At 35.8% G+C, this 18,998-nt stretch overlaps 1 protein-coding gene across 10 annotated transcripts; it reads right to left on the bottom strand.

The window, feature by feature from the left end:
• Positions 1–11,659: 11,659 nt before the first annotated feature.
• LOC130975211 (sucrose transport protein SUC3-like) lies at positions 11,660–18,998 on the bottom strand. 10 transcript variants are annotated; one of them, XR_009084522.1, is made up of 5 exons: positions 16,460–18,613; positions 13,491–14,096; positions 13,160–13,294; positions 12,952–13,038; positions 11,660–12,555 (listed from the first exon to the last, which is right to left on the bottom strand). XR_009084522.1 is itself a non-coding variant. In XM_057900031.1 (5 exons), exons 2-5 carry the CDS (start codon positions 13,628–13,630, stop codon positions 12,465–12,467), a joined length of 330 nt encoding a protein of 109 aa, XP_057756014.1. In that variant the 5' UTR covers positions 13,631–14,096; positions 18,625–18,998; the 3' UTR covers positions 11,660–12,464. The 10 variants fall into 10 exon arrangements, 2 of the variants coding, with proteins under 2 accessions (XP_057756014.1, XP_057756013.1); XM_057900031.1 differs by lacking the exon at positions 16,460–18,613 and adding an exon at positions 18,625–18,998 and having other exon boundaries at positions 13,160–13,199; positions 13,519–14,096; XM_057900030.1 differs by having other exon boundaries at positions 13,160–13,199; positions 13,519–14,096; positions 16,460–18,618.

The following is an 18,998-nucleotide window of genomic DNA, read 5'->3' as shown; positions in this document are numbered from 1 at the left end:
ACTCCATCTTTGTGGTGGAAAGAACTTTGCCAAGAAGGCATTGACTAGCTTTTCCCAAGAGTCCAGGCTTTCCTTAGGTTGAGAGTCCAACCATGTCCGAGCTCTGTCTCTTACAGCAAAAGGGAATAGCATCAGTCTATAGACCTCAGGGTCAACCCCATTAGTCTTGACTGTGTCACAGATTTGCAAGAACTCAGCTAAAAACTGATGAGGATCTTCCATTGGAAGTCCATGGAACTTGCAATTCTGTTACATTAGAGAAACTAATTGAGGCTTTAGCTCAAAGTTGTTTGCTCCAATGGCAGGGATAGAGATGCTTCTCCCATAGAAATCAGGAGTAGGTGCAGTAAAGTCACCCAGCACCTTCCTTGCATTGTTGGCATTGTTGTTGTTTTCGGCTGCCATGTGTTCTTCTTCTTTGAAGAATTCGGTCAGGTCCTCTAAAGAGAGTTGAGCCTTAGCTTCTCTTAGCTTTCGCTTCAAGGTCCTTTCAGGTTCAGGGTCAGCTTCAACAAAAATGCCTTTGTCCTTGTTCCTGCTCATATGAAGAAGAAGAGAACAAGAAAATATGGAATCCTCTATGTCACAGTATAGAGATTCCTTGAGGTGTCAGAGGAAGAAGAGGAATAGAAGACAGAAGTAGAAAATTCGAACTTATCAAAGAAGATGGAGTTCGAATTTTGCATTAAGGGAATAGTGTTAGTCCAAAAGTAGAAGGATGTGAGAAGAAGGGAAGTAATTTTCGAAAATTTAAGTAAAAGATTTTGAAAACATTTTGAAAAACACTAATTGATTCTCAAAAACTAAGAATAGAAAAAGAATCAAGTGATTTTTGAAAAAGATTTGAAATTAGAAATCAAAAAGATATGATTGAAAACTTATTTTGAAAAAGATGTGATTGAAAAATTATGGTTTTAAAAAGATATGATTTGAAAACAATTTTAAAAGATATGATTTGAAAACAATTTTTAAAAAGATTTGATTTTAAAAATTAATGACTTGCCTGACAAGAAAAGATATGATTCAAACATAAAACCTTCCTCAAGGCAAAAAATGTTCAATCAAATCATTAATTGTTAGTAAGTATCTTTGAAAAAGGAAAGAAATTAATTTTGAAAAAGATTTGATTGAAAAGATTTGATTTGAAAAAGATTTGATTTTGAAAAACTTTGAAAACTTGAAAAAAATTGATTTTGAAAACAAAATCTTCCCCCTTTGCCATCCTGGCGTTAAACGCCCAGAATGGTGTACATTCTGGCGTTTAACGCCCAAACCTATACCTTTTTGGGCGTTAAACGCCCAACCAGGCACCCTGGCTGGCGTTTGAACGCCAGTCTGTCCTTCTTCACTGGGCATTTTTGAATGCCCAGCTTTTTCTGTGTGATTCCTCTGCAGTATGTTCTGAATCTTCAATTCTCTGTATTATTGACTTGAAAAGACACAAATTAAAAATATTTTTGGATTTTTAATAATGAGGAATAATCAAATAACAATGCATGCAAGACACCAAACTTAGCAGTTTGTATACTACTGACACTAATGAGAATGCACAAAACACTCAAGTCAAGAGAATTTAAAGATTAAAACAAAGAAATCATCAAGAACAACTTGAAGATCAATGAGGACACATGCATGAATTCGAAAAATGCAAGAAAAATAGAAACATGCAATTGACACCAAACTTAAGATGAGACTCTAGACTCAAACAAAAAATATTTTTTGGATTTTATGATTTTGTAAATTTTTTTTTTTTTGGGTTTTTCGAAAATTAAGTGAAAAGGGAAATAAAGGTATCAAAATTCTTAATGAGAATTCCAGGAATCATGCAATGTTAGTCTAAAGCTTTAGTCTAAAGGAATTAGACATGGCCGGCAAAGCTTCAGCAGGACATTGCATTCAGGAGCTAAATTGATGAAGATCAATCAGCTTTGGTGATGATAAGAACATCACCTTGAAACACTAGAATTCACTCTTAAGAACTCTGAAGAAAAAATACCTAATCTAAGCAACAAGATGAACCGTCAGTTGTCCATACACAAGAACAATCCCCGGCAACGGCGCCTAAAACTTGGTGCACGAAATTGTGATCACTACAACTTCGTACAACTAACCAGCAAGTGCACTGGGTCGTCCAAGTAATACCTTACGTGAGTAAGGGTCGATCCCACGGAGATTGGTGGTATGAAGCAAGCTATGGTCATCTTGTAAATCTCAGTCAGGCAGACTCAAATGTATAATGGTGATGAACGAAAATAACATAAAAGATAAAGATAGTGATACTTATGTATATCATTGGTGTAAGAGCTTCAGACAAGCGTATGAAGATGCCTTCCCTTCCGTCTCTCTGCTTTCCTACTGTCTTCATCCAATCCTTCTTACTCCTTTCCATGGCAAGCTCGTGTAGGGTCTCACTGTTGTCAGCAGCTACCTCCCATCCTCTCAGTGAAAGCGATTGCATATGTCCTGTCACGGCATAGCGGAATTCAGCTGTCGGTTCTCGGTCAGGCCGGAATAATATCCATCGATACTTTTGCATCTGTCACCAGACGCCCCGCCTGCTAGGAGTTTGAAGCACGTCACAGTCATTCAATCATTGAATCCTACTCAGAATACCACAGACAAGGTTTAGACCTTCCGGATTCTCTTGAATGCCGCCATCAGGTCCTGCCTATACCACGAAGACTCCGAAGAATCCAAGAGATATTCACTAAGCCTCGAATGCTTGTAGAACAAGAATGGTTGTCAGTCACCTTGTTCATAGGTGAGAGTGGTGATGGGCGTCAATCATCACCATCATCATGTTGAAGAACAAGTGATATCTTGGTAAAAGAACAAGCGGAATTGAATGGAAGAACAATAGTAATTGCATTAATACTCGAGGTACAGCAGAGCTTCACACCCTTAATCTATGGTGTGTAGAAACTCCACCGTTGAAAATACATAAGCATAAGGTCCAGGCATGGCCGAATGGCCAGCCTCCCAAAGATCTAAGATAGCATAAAAGTGAAGATAGCTACCAAAGTCTACTAATACAATAGTAAAAGGTCCTATTAATAGTAAACTAGTAACCTAAGGTGTACAGAAATGAGTAAATGACATAAAAATCCACTTCCGGGCCCACTTGGTGTGTGCTTGGGCTGAGCAATCAAGGAAATTCGTGTAGAGACCTTTTCTGGAGTTAAACGCCAGCTCCCATGCCAGTTTGGGCGTTTAACTCCAACTTTTATTCCTGTTCCGGCGTTTAACGCTGGAATTCCTGAGGCCGGATTGCTTCGCGGGTTTGGGCCATCAAATCTTGGACAAAGTATGGACTATTATATATTGCTGGAAAGCCCTGGATGTCTACTTTCCAACGCCGTTGAGAGCGCGCCAATTGGGCTTCTGTAGCTCCAGAAAATCCACTTCGAGTGCAGGGAGGTCAGAATCCAACAGCATCTGCAGTCCTTTTTGGTCTCTGAATCAGATTTTTGCTCAGGTCCCTCAATTTCAGCCAGAAAATACCTGAAATCACAGAAAAACACACAAACTCATAGTAAAGTCCAGAAAAGTGAATTTTAAATAAAAACTAATAAAAATGTACTAAAATCTAACTAAAAGATATCAAAAACATACTAAAAACAATGCCAAAAAGTATACAAATTATCCGCTCATCACTTCTGTTGATCCTTCCATGAGAAATTTGGATGATTTCTCCATGAAGAATTATAGGTGTTTCCATAGGATTCTCCCATGTAATTCACCTCTTCCATTGCAGGATTCTCATGGTCATAAGCTTCTCCTTCAGAGGAGGCTTCTTTAGTACTGCCGGATGCAGCTTGCAATCCAGTCAGATTCTAAGAAATCATATTGACTTGCTGAGTCAATATTTTGTTTTGAGCCAATATTCTGTCTGATGGTTTGGACTTCCACTCTAAACTTGCTCATCTTTTGAGGTGGAAAGAATTTGGCCAAGAGAACATTGACCAACTTTTCCCAAGAGTTCAAGTTTTCTCTAGGTTGTGAGTCCAACCATATTCTAACTCTGTCTCTTACAACAAAGGGAAAAAGCATAAGTCTGTAGACCTCGGGATCAACCCCATTGGTCTTAACAATGTCACAGATTTGCAAGAACTCAGCTAAGAACTGATGAGGATCTTCCAATGGAAGTCCATGAAACTTGCAATTCTGCTGCATTAGAGAAACTAATTGAGGCTTAAGCTCAAAGTTGTTTGCTCTAATTGCAGGAATTGAGATGCTTCTTTCGTAGAAGTTGGAAGTTGGTGTAGTAAAGTCACCAAGCATCTTCCTTGTATCTCCACCATTGTTCTCAGGTTCGGTTGCCATGTTTGCCTCTTTTTCAAAATTTTTCTGTAAGGTCCTCTCCGGAGTGTTGTGCTTTAGCTTTTCTTAGCTTCCTCTTCAGAGTCCTTTTAGGTTCAGGATCAACTTCAACAAGAATGTCCTTATCCTTGTTCATACTCATATGAAAAAGAAGAGAACAAAGAGAGTGGTAGAATCCTCTATGCCACAGTATAGAGATTCCTTTATGTGAGTATAAGAATAGAAGAATAGAAGAATAGAAGAATGAGAGGAGAGAGGAGATGAGTAATTCGAACAGAGAGGAGAGAGAGGGTTCGAATTATGAGTAGAAGAGAAGTGTTAGCAATTAAATAAAATAAATAGAAAGAGATGAGAGAGAGAGTATTCAAGTTTTAAGAAGAGGGAAAAGAAAAATATTTTTATTTTTATTTAATTGATTAAGTTAGTTTCGAAAATTTGAAAAAGAAATAAAATAAAATTAAAATTTAAAATAATTAGTTAATTAAAAAGATTTTTGAAAAAGTGGTTAGTGATTTTCGAAAATTAGGAGTGAAAAAGTAGTTAGGTGGTTTTGAAAAAGATAAGAAATAGTACACTTTTTTTAAAATAAAACAAACAAGTCAAGTAGTTAGTTGAAAAAGATTTGAAAATAAATTTTGAAAAGATAAGAAGTTAGAGAAATATTTTGAAATTAAAATTTTAAAAATATATGATTGAAATTTATTTTGAAAAAGAATTGAAAAAGAAATTGAAAAGATTTGATTTTTAAAATTAAAGTTGATGACTTGACTAACAAGAAACTAAAAAATATGATTCTAGAATTCAAAAATTGAACCTTTCTTAACAAGAAAGTAACAAACTTGATATGTTTGAATCAAAACATTAATTGTTAGCAAGGATTTTCGAAAATATGAAATAAAATAAGGAAAAAGATTTTGAAAAATTAGTTTTAAAATTTTCAAAAACATTAAAAGAAAATTGAAAAAGATTTTGAAAAATTTTAAGAATGAAATTCAAAAATCATAAAAAAATGAAAAAGAATTGATTTTGAAAAATATTTGAGAAGATAAAGTTTTTAAACTGATATTTTGACTTGATTAACATGAAACAACTAAATTTTAAAAAATTTTGACCAAGTCAACTGAAAATTTCGAAAATTATGAGAAGAATAAGGAAAAGATAATTTTTTTACTTTTGAATTTTTAATGAGGAGAGAGAAAAACAACAAAATGAAACAAAACATAAAAATTTAAGATCAAAACAAATAATGCATACAAGAACACTTTGAATGTCAAGATGAACACCAAGAACACTTTGAAGACCATGATGAACATCAAGAACATATTTTTAAAAATTTTTAAGAAAAAAAAGATATGCAAGACACCAAACTTAAAAACTTTTGTACTAGGGACACTAACAATTCGAAAATGCACAAGAAAAATAAGAAAAGACACAAAACAAGAAAAATTAGAGATCAAACAAGGAAAATCATCAAAAACAACTTGAAGATCAAAGAAGAACACAATGCATGAATTTTTGAAAATCTAAGAAAAATTAGAAACATGCAGTTGACACCAAACTTAAAAATTTGACACTAGACTCAAACAAGAAACACAAATTTTTTTTCGAAAGCTTTTTTTTTAGATACTTTTAAAAACTTTTTTGAAAAGGAAATAAAGGTTGAAACAAGAAAGAAGGTTACCTAATATAAGCAACAAGATGAACCGTCAGTTGTCCAAACTCGAACAATCCCTGGCAACGACGCTAAAAAATTGGTGCACGAAATTGTGATCACACTTTTCACAACTCCGGTACAACTAACCAGCAAGTGCACTGGGTCGTCCAAGTAATACCTTACGTGAGTAAGGGTCGATCCCACGGAGATTGCCGGCTTGAAGCAAGCTATGGTCATCTTGTAAATCTTAGTCAGGCTGATTCAATTGGTTATGAGTTTTGATAATTGAAAGACAAATAAAACACAAATTAAAATAAAGGTACTTATGTAATTCATTGATGAAAATTTCAGATAAGTGTTTGGAGATGCTTTGTTGCTTCTGAACCTCTGCTTTTCTATTATCTTCATCCAATCATGCGTGCTCCCTTCCATGGCAAGCTGTATGTTGGTAGATCACCGTTGTCAATGGCTACCATCCATCCTCTTAGTGAAAATGGTCTAGCTACAGTTTCTGTACGACTAATCAACTGTCGGATTTCTCCTCTCGGATGAAAAATACCAGGCACAGCTACCGCACAGCTCATCATCTGTCAGTTCTCACTTGTGTCGGAATAGGATCTCTCTATCCTTTTACACACTGTCACTGCGCTTAACATTCGTGAGTTTGAAGCTCGTCACAGTCATCCCGTCCCAGATCCTACTTGGAATACCACAGACAAGGTTTAGACTTTCCGGATCTCAGGAATGCTGCCAATTGGTTCTAGCCTATACCACGAAGGTTCTAACCTCACGGACTCGGTCCGTGGATCAGAGACCCAAGAGACTATACTCCGGTTGTCATCCATGACTACGTTGAATATCATGTAGACCACTTGTGGTTGTCAGGCACACGGATCTTGGCTAAGCGAGTAACAAAGATAGTGGGTGATTGTCACGGTTCACCTACTTCATTCTGACTTAACTGAATTAAGTACGAGAGTATATCTTGGAGAAGAAGTAAGCATGAATTGAAAGAAAAAAAATAATAGTACTTGCATTAATTCATGAAGAACAGCAGAGCTCCACACCTTAATCTATAAGGTGTAGAAACTCCACCATTGGAAAATACATAAGAGAAGAAGGTCTAGGCATGGCCGAATGGCCAGCCTCCCCAAATATGAAATATCGCCTCTAAGTGATCAAAAGATCAAAAGATGATCCAAAGATATCAAATACAATAGTAAAAAGTGCTATTTATACTAAACTAGTTACTAGGGATTATAATAAATAAGTAACTAAGTGCAGATAGTGCAGAAATCCACTTCTGGAGCCCACTTGGTATGTGCTTGGGCTGAGCATTGAGCTTTACACGTGCATAGGCTTTTTCTGGAGTTAAACGCCAGCTTGGATGCCAGTTTGGGCGTTTAACTCCAATTCTTGTGCAAGTTCCGATGTTTTACGCCAGAAAAGAGTCTCTGGTGGGCGTTTTGACGCCAGTTTGGGCCATCAAATCTCGAGAAAAGTATAGACTATTATATATTTTTGGAAAGCCCAAGATGTTATCTTTCTATCCTGATTAAGAGCGCGCCAATTGAACTTTTGTAGCTCCAGAAAAACACGTTTGAGTGTAGGGAGGTCAGGATCCAACAGCATCTGTAGTCATTTCTCAGCCTCTGAATTAGATTTTTGCTCAGGTCCCTCAATTTCAGCCAGAAAATACTTGAAATTACAGAAAAATACACAAACTCATAGTAAAGTCCAGAAAAGTGAATTTTGCATAAAAACTAATAAAAATATAACAAAAAGTGACTAAAACATACTAAAAACTACCTAAAAGCAATGCCAAAAAGCGTATAAATTATCTGCTGATCAGTATCATCATAGGTGAATCCATGTCAGTCAGGATACCTCAGCATCACGGGTTTAACCATGGTAGTTAGGTCGGATCATAATCATAATAATTTTGCTAGCATCTCTAGTGTGCATCACAGTAAGAAACAGGCTATCAGTCAGGTGAGCGCCCCCACATTATCAATCTCTGTTTAACATCTTGGGGATTTTCTTATCTTATACTCCCTAAGATTTAATTTAAAACTGGTTTTGAGGCAATCCGATCATGATTGAATTTTATACTAATTTTTCAAAGTTCTGCTGTCATTTTAGGAAAATGCAGAAAAACAGCAAATAGTAGTGAGTTTAATAAATTTATTAAACATCCAATTCTAATATTTGCCCTTCAAAATTGTTGAAAGATAACAAAATTTTCTACAAAATCCAACAATTTTCTGAAATTTATTTCTCTCAACCTACTCAATAATAAATTTTAAAATTTTTACGGGACATTCAACGCACCCCAAAGTTTCATAGAAAAATTTTTTAATTCAAAGTGGTGGTTTAGATTGTTTCCAGAACCTATTACAAGTCGCTACCAAACATGTAGAAATTCTGCAGTGAACAATTAAACAACCTTACACCCCAAATTTTGTATCTAAGTCTATGACTCTTCCAATATCACAATTCTAACTTCCAATTGATTAAGAAAAGTTATTAGAATTAGTATTACAATCCCAAGAACTTGGAATCAATAATTCATAAATTTACACATACATATTCATAATAGTTCATCAACTTCCAACAGAATTTTCAACATACCCTCATCATCATTAAATCACATAACCAACAGAAATCATCATCCTTAAACACAGCCACAAATTAATACCTAACTATCCTAACCCCTTACTTTTATTGTTGATCAAGCACAAGAACTTGTCCCTATTGTCTCCTTGAACCCGAGCCCTAATCACAATAATAACCATAATTTTTCTGTCACACACAAGACTATTCGGCCGAATAAAGTAAAAGCAAGGAAAAATCACTTACCCTTCTTTGCTTGTGATGGTGGCTGCTCAAAATTCAAACAAGCTAAAGGAATGGAGCAAGGGATGGGTCAGAAATTTGAATTGGAGGAGAAGAGAAGAAGATGAAGCCATTGTCCTTACCTAGCAAAGAACTTGACAGATCAGCTGGGTTGGTAGGATGCAGCTCTTGCTTCAGCTTCGATCGTCCTCCTCCTTACTCTCTTTTTTCTTCCCGTCACTGGTCTTCCCTCCCTCTTCTTCATTCGGATACATGTGATGAAGAACAAATGATTGTACTCACCTATACGTGTACTGAAGAGAAGAAGGGCTGGGGTATTCAGGAAGGCTTTGTGTCTTCTCCTCTCTTCAACACGGAAATAATGCATTGATGGGGCAGTGAAACCATGGTTTGTGGCTGGGTTTCTAATGGTACAGATAGAAGAAGTAATCAGGGTTTGTTTTAATTAGGTGGAAAGTGGTTTGGTTGGACTATAGAAAAAGAAATCAATCCAGTTTAAAGATTGGTTCATCAAAATAGTGTGGTTCAATGATTCACTTATCAATTCTTTTCAAAAACAATTAAAGAGATGATTAAAATCTTTTATGAAAATAATTATTTCAAAGAGTAATTGAATCTCGGAAGGGTAACTTTTGAAATTACCGAATCTCACCGTTAATTAAAATAGAGTAAAATAATATAGAACTTGACAATATAAGTTAAATTATATTCCTCTACCTTAATATCTATTAATCAAACATACAAATATAAATTCAGAAAAATTAAAATTTTTTTTAAAGGAATAAATGAGATTTTCATAGTAGAAAAATCGGGTCCTTATAATGAGTCTATCCTATTTTGTAAGGTCTTAGAAGAGAATTGTGAAAACATTTTGAACTTACTCAATTCATATGAAGACGTTAGTAGTTAACAAGTCAATTTGAATAAATCGGTTCTCTTTTTCAACAATAACACCCCTCCTCATATTCGGACACATATAAAAAACAGATTAAATATCACTCACATTGGAGCTCAGAATAAGTATTTGGGGCTTCCTTCTCTTGTCCATAAATCTAAGAGAAAAACTTTTAGTGAAATCAAGATAACATGACATGATCTTATGGTTGGATTAATAAAATTTCTCACACAAGAAGTTATTTGATGGTGTAATTCAACTATAAACTTACATGTGGTGTATGTAAATTGATCCTATATATATATATATATATTAGAATTTAATATACTTTTATTAATATTTTTTTAATATTTTATTTTATATTATTAGAATTTAAAATTTAGTATTTAAAATTTACTACTTTAGAATATCAAAAAGGGTTATGTTATGTAGCATTGAACAATAGAACAAGTCACAGATAATATTCAATTCTCTATCCCTGAGAGAGTTGACTAGAAAATATGTATATTTTTTATTTCTTTTCCTTTGTTCTAAGATTATATAAGTTGGTTTAATTGCACATGATTAGCTAAAAATGTAAAATCCACCAACCAACTCACACATTATGGGTCATTTTTTTGGGTGAACCCTTATGGGTCATTGTTAATTGATGGCTATATATATAGCATTTCTCTAAAACACATGCATAAAGCCAAATCAACCCCTATTTTTTAGTTAGAAAATCTATTAGTTCGTGACTTAGCACATGGAACCTAGTATATCTACCCCTTTTACCTCCTTGAAGTCACACCAAATGCAGTCAAAGAGTTGTCATTATCCTTTTCTACAGTGAATAGATCCTTGAATTTTGAATTGTGATCTCTTTTATTCTCGACAAGGGAAAAATGTCAGGGAAAAATGGTCTTTATTCTTGTTGTTACTTTTATGTAACTGGAATAAACTTTAATTTTTGCCACTAATGTTATGATTAGACAGCAATTTTTCCTTTCCTTTTCTTTTGACATAAAGCTGTGTTTTTTAGAATAATAAAGCCATAAAATAAGTGAAAAAAGGGTACTCAACTATCATTGGACATCATATGGATGGAGTAGAATATAGAATCATAGATAAAAAAGTGCAGAGAATTATTATAAAATTATTTTTTTAACCCTCCTTTTTGAAGAATTTAAAATTTGAAATAAAAAATAACTAATATTAATTAAAAACAAGTTAACTCTATCTCTAACTAAATTTATCATACACCATACAAGAATTGACCTAAGAACTAATAATAATATATATATACTTTAAAAAAATTTAAAAAATAATAAAAATTAGTCTAAATCAATTCAATTTTTTATTTTATATTTATGAATTATTGTTGTATTAAATAAATAATGTTAGATGTAATAATAAATATATAATTATAAATATTATATGTATAAAATTAAAGCCGTTATATTAAATAAAATAATTTTAAATTACCCTCCCTTTAATATTACCGTACAGTTGGATTATGTCCTTTCATCAAAACAAATTAAAACTCTCGCTAATTAATGTTGCTACTTCTTTGCTAGATAGAGTAAGATTTGAGTTCTCTTTTTTCTTGTTTCATTCCTAGTTATAAGAAAAAAGATAATAAATACATCTCACATAAAAGATTTTTAGCTTTCATTTAATTTATAATTACTCTAAGCGATTTTGTTAGATAGAAAATAACTTTTGTAAACAATGTAAATAATTAATTTTAAAATTGACCCAATAAAGTAAAAAAATACTTCACTCTTAAATCACTTTCTAAACTTTAACATTAGGATAACTATCCGTACACCTAGTGAATTGAACATCCAGCCATTGTTAATTGTAAATAATCAACATAATTATTTGCATACTTATTGAATTGAAGACATATCCATTATTCACATTGTTCAGTATTATCATTGTATCCCAATATTTTTTCTATTCCGAACTAGCATACTGTAACTTTCCTTAAATTTGTACATATATTGCTAGTATTCATCAATTTAAACTGCAAAGACCACAATTAAGGTGGTACCACATTTCAAGCTCTCTAAAGTCTTGTATGAGCGGAAAGAGAGCAAAAGTGAGCCCAGATTCCTCGCCGGCTTGCCAATTACCGAATAAGAAGGGAATCTTGCTAATTCTACAACGGCAAGTCATTTTTGGCTCAAGTCTACTCTCTCTGCCTCTTCATGCAAGACATGTCTACTTTTGAGTTGATTTGTGGAGGTTTTTTCTGATTTGTGGGGGTTTGAAACACCCCCCCCCCCCCCCCAAAAAAACAGGTTAGTGGAAATTTCCCAAACTTCCAAAATTTGAGGTGTCACAAGCTTATCTGTGGCGGTTTTGCAAAACCCCCCGAACATAATTTAGTGGCAGTTCTTTGTCTACTTTGTGGGGAGTTTTGAGTTGATTATTTTGGCAGTTTTTTGAAATTTTTGTAGCGGTTTAAAACCCTCACAAAAATTAAATTTTCAAAAAAAAATTTGCTTCAAACTGAACTGTTGCAAACAATTTAAAATTGAAACTAAACCTATTTAAAAGCTATAAACTACTATTATTGATTGAAAAAATTACATCAATAAAACTAAAAATTATTTAACTTTAAAGAAATTAGCAATTAATATAGAATTAACAGAAATTTAAACAAATTACATAAATTAAATTGGTATGAAATAAACAACTTAGATAAATCAAATTTACATATTTTTATATGATCTGACAATATATAAAATGATATCAGATAGTAACCCACCATAGCAACAAGAAATACGGCCTTAAGATTGCACAGGCTTCACAGCAAGCTCTATTTGTCAGGAAAGGGAACCATCTGCTCATGCAAGAAATAAATAATACCAATGAGCAAAAAATAAGCATTAACTTCAAGTAATTAAAACCTATATAAAATACAAATATGGTAAAAAAAAAAAAAAAAGCATGTTTCTGTAAAAGATAGAATCCTCATTCTTCTGAGAGACCCTTCACATGAGTTGTTCTACGCCATCCTAAGGATCCCTTCTCTTATAATAACTCTTCAGCATAAAAAAAGTAAAACAAATTATTGTGACTTGTTTCAAACAAATTGATTTCATAAGGAAATCTGCTAGATGGCTTTAATTGCTAGAATTATATTACATGCCATGACTAGTATTTTTTTAGAAAACTTACTTTCTTTCATCAATATAAAGATAATAGAAAAGAGCACATTCTGATTCTTTTACCTTACCTGTGCAAAGTATTATTGGCAAGATCCAGCATCCAGAACCCAAGAATAAATACAAGAGCACCTCTTGTTCGGGTGTCTTTAAATGTGCTAGAATTTTAAAAATATGAAATTCATTAGTATTTAAGTAGGTTCATAGATGTGAAATTTTAAAAGCAGAAGTGTGGTAAAACTAAAGAGTAAACAAGAATGAATAGATGACAAGGAAAACCTGCAATGCTCACTTGTATCCCCGAATAAATAACCAATGTCTGCAGAAAATTCATATTTCTTTTACCCCTAATAATAGGAATTTGTAGCAAGTACTAGAAAAGCAGAACCAACCATTTTCTTAAACCACCTTCTTCTGAAATTACACGGTAGAGCTAATAGCATATTAGGAAAAATTTAGATAGTATTTGCTACATTGTGTTGATCAAGACCTAATAAGAAAAATTATTCTTCACAACTATTGCTAGTAAGGAAGATACCACTTCAAAGAAAATTAAACAATACAGGTTATGACATCAATCATAGCAAAAGGTAGACTTAAAAAAAAGTACCAGAAAATGAGAGTGAAAATGTGTTTACAGGAGTGGAAATGTAGTTGGCGATGATCTGCTACCAGATCCTCGCTTCCGGGTTGAGATCCGTGCACGCGATGCTCTGCAGGACCGTGTTTTCTCCCCTGCTGTACTCCCATTTGGCTTTGGGTGTGCCAATCTTCTTTAGGACAACATCCAATGAAAGCTTGCCCGATAACAAATCTTTCACTATCTGAGTGTAGGAATCACGAGCCGGAGGAATATGCAGAATATCTAAGAGGGCCTCTAAAGCAGTATTAGAGGTGTCTAGAGTGACACCTCTGAGAAAAACAGTTGGGGCATCCCTCTTTAGGAGATTCGCGTAAAATTCTTTGACCTGGTGTTCATTAGCTTCCACCGGATCGAATTTTACGAACTCCCAATGATAAAAATTAATTGTCTAAAATTTGGGCCGCATATTTCTTAGGCAAGTTAAGCTTTCGCTCATAGTGAAAGGCTTTGCTTTCTATTTTCTTATATTGTTCTTGGACTTCAGCATTGATAAATGTGTCAGGTTGGTCACTTGGGGGCACGGGAGGAGGACGAGCCAAAGGATTGGCTTTTTTCTTCCCCTTGCGGGCCATCCTAAAAAAGATAAACAACCGGATACAATTCAGGAAAAACAGATAAGAAATCATAAAAGGAAGAAGGATATGATCAAGCAATTCAAATAAGAGCCATCAGAGTAAACAAATACTCAATTTAGGGAAAAACATGTATAAAATAGTCAATTGTTCAAAAAGAAATGTGTTTTCCCAAGATCAAGTAACCTAAGTGATAAATCAATGAGTGAACAATAATTAAAGCATACATAGGACTTAGGTGTATTAATGCAAGTGAATTGGATCAAGAGACATTGATTATCACACTTTTGCATTAGAAATTGGAAGGTTTGCAAAACTTGGCATAAAGAGCAATAATCAAGGCCGCAGTGAAAGCATGTACCTATTCATGTTGAAAAGATAACTAATAAGCACATATACATAGCTTCTCGTCCAAAGCAATACTCCATTAAGAAACAGATTGCATTGCTCAAAAACATAAAGGAATAAGTGCTATGTATATGTCAAAAATACATGAATAGCATTTGAGCAATTCACAAAACAACCACTATATGTACTGCTGTAAAAAGCACCAAACAGATTTCAAAATTGGAAGTTTAATGCTAGTTTGGTGTGGGAGCAAAAAGGAATGGGCATTCAACATATAATGCAGTGAATCAGCATGCTATGCACTTAAAGGTACCAAATAGAATAATCAATACTATCAAATTCAATCCAATTTGGTCTCGAAGTCAAAAATAAAAAATGAAGTGCATTATTGGTAGGCTGAGAATGCTATGCACATCAACAATTGACATCAAACAAGATAATTGCATAGGTAATGTGAACTTCAGTTTGATGTTTCAGCAAAACACAGAGTGCATAACTAGATCATCTCAGGCAGCATTTACATTCAACAGAAAACGTGCACAATTAGAGAGTAACAATGCCAAATGGAAGAAAATTTAAAATCTAAGATGATAATGCCTAGAAGTTGAATAAAAAATTCCATTCAAGCAATTTGTCAAGCATATTATGTGCAAAAGTCACAGGGAGCAATCACAGTTGAACAATGGCAGCATCCATAACTTAGTTAATGGCAGCAGCATGCAGTTTCATACATAGCAACATTACTCAGTCGTAGCAACATCCAACAATAAGCATTACATATTCAATTGAGACACAAGTCATCTAATCCTAAAACCACCTAGTAACTAGAATAACATTAAAGAGCAGAATTAAAAACATGTAAAAGAAAACAGAAAAGAGAACAGGGCCTGAAAGGAAACCTAGAAGCAGATAAAGAAGGAGGGATGAAGGATTGTTGGGCAAGATGAGGAGGGGTGTAGCGGCACAGGGATCCGCCGCTGCTGGTGGGGTCGCCGGAGCTAGAAGGGCGCGGCTAGGGTAGCGCGGTGGTGATGTGGCAGAGACTGGGAAGAGAGAAGAGAAGGAAATGGAGAAGAGAGAGAAAGAAAGAAGGAAGGGAGAGAGAGAGAGAGAAAGAAAGAGAGAGAGAGAGAGAGAGAGAGTGTGTGTGTGTGTGTGTGTGACGGCGGTGGGGGCGTGGTCGCTGGCGGTGGTGGTTGCTGGCGGTGGTGGTTGCGGGGTACAGCGATGGGAGGGGGTGATGGGAGTTCAGAGAAAGAGAAGAGAAACAGGGGAGGTGTGGGGTTTTGGAAACTGAAGCGCGACCCTCACCCTTTTCGAATTAACATTCGAAAAGGGACCTGTGCGGATGCACAAGGTCGTGTGTGGACGCACACCAGGAAAAGGAAAGGGCTATGTGCTCGCACAGCGTCGTGCGGACACTGCGATCAGAAGGTATAACGCGACCTGTGCAGACGCACAGATGGTGTGCGCTCGCACAAAAGGAGGAAAGGGGCCGGGTGCACACGCATAGCTTGTGCGTGCGCTGTGGCCAGAGGGTTGGTTTAAGGCTGTGTGAGCGCTTAGCTCTATGCGCACGCACAAGAGGTTTCTCTCTTTTTGGGGGGGGGGGGGGGTGTGCGACCACATGCATGGGGTGCAGACACATAGAAGGAGAAAGAATTGTTCCCACGCACAGCATGTGCGCATGCTGTGAACAAAGGGGGTGTTTAAGGGCGTGCGTGCGCATGTTGCTGTGCGTACGCACAGGAATTGGAAAACAGGAGACCTGTGCGGACGCACAAGGCTGTGCGCATGCATAGGTCTCTGTTCCTGCAACGAAAATTTTGGCTCTAAGGCATCAAACTTGACATCCCAAACAGGTTTTCAAGTCCTAAAACATCACAAAACTCCCAAAAACACATTATTTCACTAAAATTACCCAACAAACATCAAAATAAATGTAACTAACCAAGCAATATAGCCTATTATTCATGAAACAAAAAGGTAAAAGAGAGAAAGTTAGAAGGCTATTACCATGGTGGGGTGTCTCCCACCTAGCACTTTGGTTTATAGTCCTATGTTGGACTTGGCGAGGAGATCCTTGTTAGGGCGGCTTATGCTTCCACTCCTCCTTGAATCTCCAACCAAGTTTGCTATTGAATTGGCCTCCAGGGTCCCAAATGATTTTCATCAAACTCATGAGAGAATTTAAGCTAGCAACTAGGATCCTTAATTGTTGATTCATGAAACCAATGCCCGGATCCCATACTTGAGTTCCTCTATCACCATTGACATGGTCGTGCACTCCCCGAAATCCACTTAATTGACTCTTGCACCAAAATCGAGCTCCAAATGTTGGATTGGCTCCTTGGATGAACTTTCCATTCTGTTGCCAATTAACATTCTTCTCTTCACCACCCACTGCTCCAAGAAAGGTTCGAAGTTGAGCATCCGTTTCCAAAATGGCATTTTGATGTCGGGCTAGGAAGCTTGTTGGAGAACTCTTCACTCACTCAATTCTATCTTGCACAAATATTTCTACCTCTCGGTCACAAAAATCTTTCTCAACCTCTCTTGAATCTTCTTCATCGTCACTTGAGTAAAAAATTGGAGGTTGTGTGAAGTCCACATCAACATCTCCTTCCAAATCCACTAATGAAGACTCATGAAGGTCATTGTAGGAATAACCCAAGTCGGGCAAAAAATCTTGAATGATGGAATCCTCTTGATCAATTCCTATCAACTCTTCATTTGTATCCTTTTTCACTGCATCTTATGACTTGACATCTTCTTCTTGATTTTGCACTTCTTCTTTCACTCCACACTTTTCACTCGGTTCCACACATTCATCCACTAGAATTTCTTACTTGCGGCATGAACGCGATGAAGCTAATTGATCCAAAACTTTTGCTAAGGTAGACATGGCGAGCTCTTGCTTCTTCCGGAACTCTTGTTGTCCTTGAATGAGTATGAGAAGTACGTCTTGTGTGGCTTGATCCATATACGAAGATGAAGATTGAGATGATGAAGGTTGACAATCAAACTCATGAGGGGTAGGGTTTTGGTTTTGTATGTAGTGGGGTAATGGTGTGTAAAATTGGTGACTATAAAGGTAAGTGTTTGGGTTCCATTGGGGTGCATTATGGTGATGGTGTGAAAAAGTCATCAAGAAAACATAAACAAAAATCTACTAACAAAAGCAAACAAACAACCAAAAAGTGATATTTACGCTCAAGGTTTTAAAAACCGGACCGGTCATCGAACTGCTTTAGTCACTGGTTTACTGGTTCATTGGTTCAACCGGTCCAACCAGTGGTTCAACTGGAAAAACCATTTTACAATAAAATAAATAAATTATAGAAAAACATCCTAAAATATAATTATAATCTAATATAAATCTTAAAATATCTTCGAAATTCAAAACACTATATAAAATATCATCAACCAAATCTATATGATCTTATCAAAATACAAACTCAAAAGTTAAATAGTAAAAAAACATATCTAAATATTAAATCCCAACATCATTTGAAATAGGAAGATTGACAAGCAAGTTATTATTTGCAGATGCATTGTTATCAGCAATTGCTTCTTGATTAATATTTCATAACTGAAATTAATAAAATATATACGAAATTAAAACAACAGCAGCACAACGAGAAATAAAAAAATCATCAATAAGACACCATATCTAAATTGAGTAAATTCTGTCTGCACTCTACAACATTCAGCAACAAACAAAGCCATCAGCAACCAGCAACTAGTAAAAGTGTAAAACAGTAGAACAGCAAACTTAAACAAAAAAATTAGGAACCATCAGCAACTAATAAAACAACCAAACACTATCAGAGCCATTTAGAAAACACTAAAATAGAATAAGAGAATAAGTGACTAACAGAGCCATCAATCCATCAGCAAAATTGTGGTTAACAATTAAAATCAAGATACAAGACAGATTCATCAGCAAATTTGAACAAAAATCTTACAGCCATTACCAACCAGCCATCATACAAGACAGATCCATCAGCAACGGGTAATTACAATTTACAAAACATTACAAGCAACATGGAACAAAAATTGAAGAAGAAGACCGAAGAAGAAGACTGAAGAAGAAGACCGAAGAACAACAATTTCAGAAATTCAAAGTTCAAACCAAGAAGAAGACCGCATTCTTGGAAAATAAAGACGAAGCCACTAACCTGGGTGCCGTGCCGAGAAGCCAGCGACGATGAAGAGTGAAGACGATGTGCCGAGCTACTGGGTTCTAGAGACGAGGAAGAGGAAGAAGGCGGCGGCGCTGAGGATCTGGGGACGGCGGCGGCACTGAGGACCTGGGAACGGCGGCAGGGACGAAAGCCAGCGACGATGAATAGTGAAGACGATGTGCCGAGCTACTGGGTTATGGACACGAGGAAGAGGAAGAAGGCGGCGGCGTTGAGGATCTGGGGACGGCGGCGGCGCTGAGACCTGGGAACGGCGGCAGCGACGAAGGGCTAGGGTTTTCTACTTTTCCCTTTGCTTTGGACTTCTCTAGTGACGAATGATTGGGGAAGAAAGGATGGGGAGTTTTGGT

This window comes from Arachis stenosperma, chromosome 4 (assembly GCF_014773155.1).
Source record: "Arachis stenosperma cultivar V10309 chromosome 4, arast.V10309.gnm1.PFL2, whole genome shotgun sequence".
Classification (NCBI taxonomy): Eukaryota; Viridiplantae; Streptophyta; class Magnoliopsida; order Fabales; family Fabaceae; genus Arachis; species Arachis stenosperma.
This window is presented reverse-complemented; position numbering and strand designations above follow the sequence as displayed.

Bases quoted from the DNA above. Each gene is read 5' to 3' on its own strand.
- LOC130975211 (XM_057900031.1), bottom strand. From the start codon at position 13,630: ATGGGAGTACAGCAGGGGAGAAAACACGGTCCTGCAGAGCATCGCGTG. The intron at 13,200-13,518 runs GTAAACACATTT...AATTTTCTGCAG, and splicing joins CCAACTACATTTCCACTCCT to ACATTGGTTATTTATTCGGG. The intron at 13,039-13,159 runs GTTTTCCTTGTC...TTAAAATTCTAG, and splicing joins GATACAAGTGAGCATTGCAG to CACATTTAAAGACACCCGAA.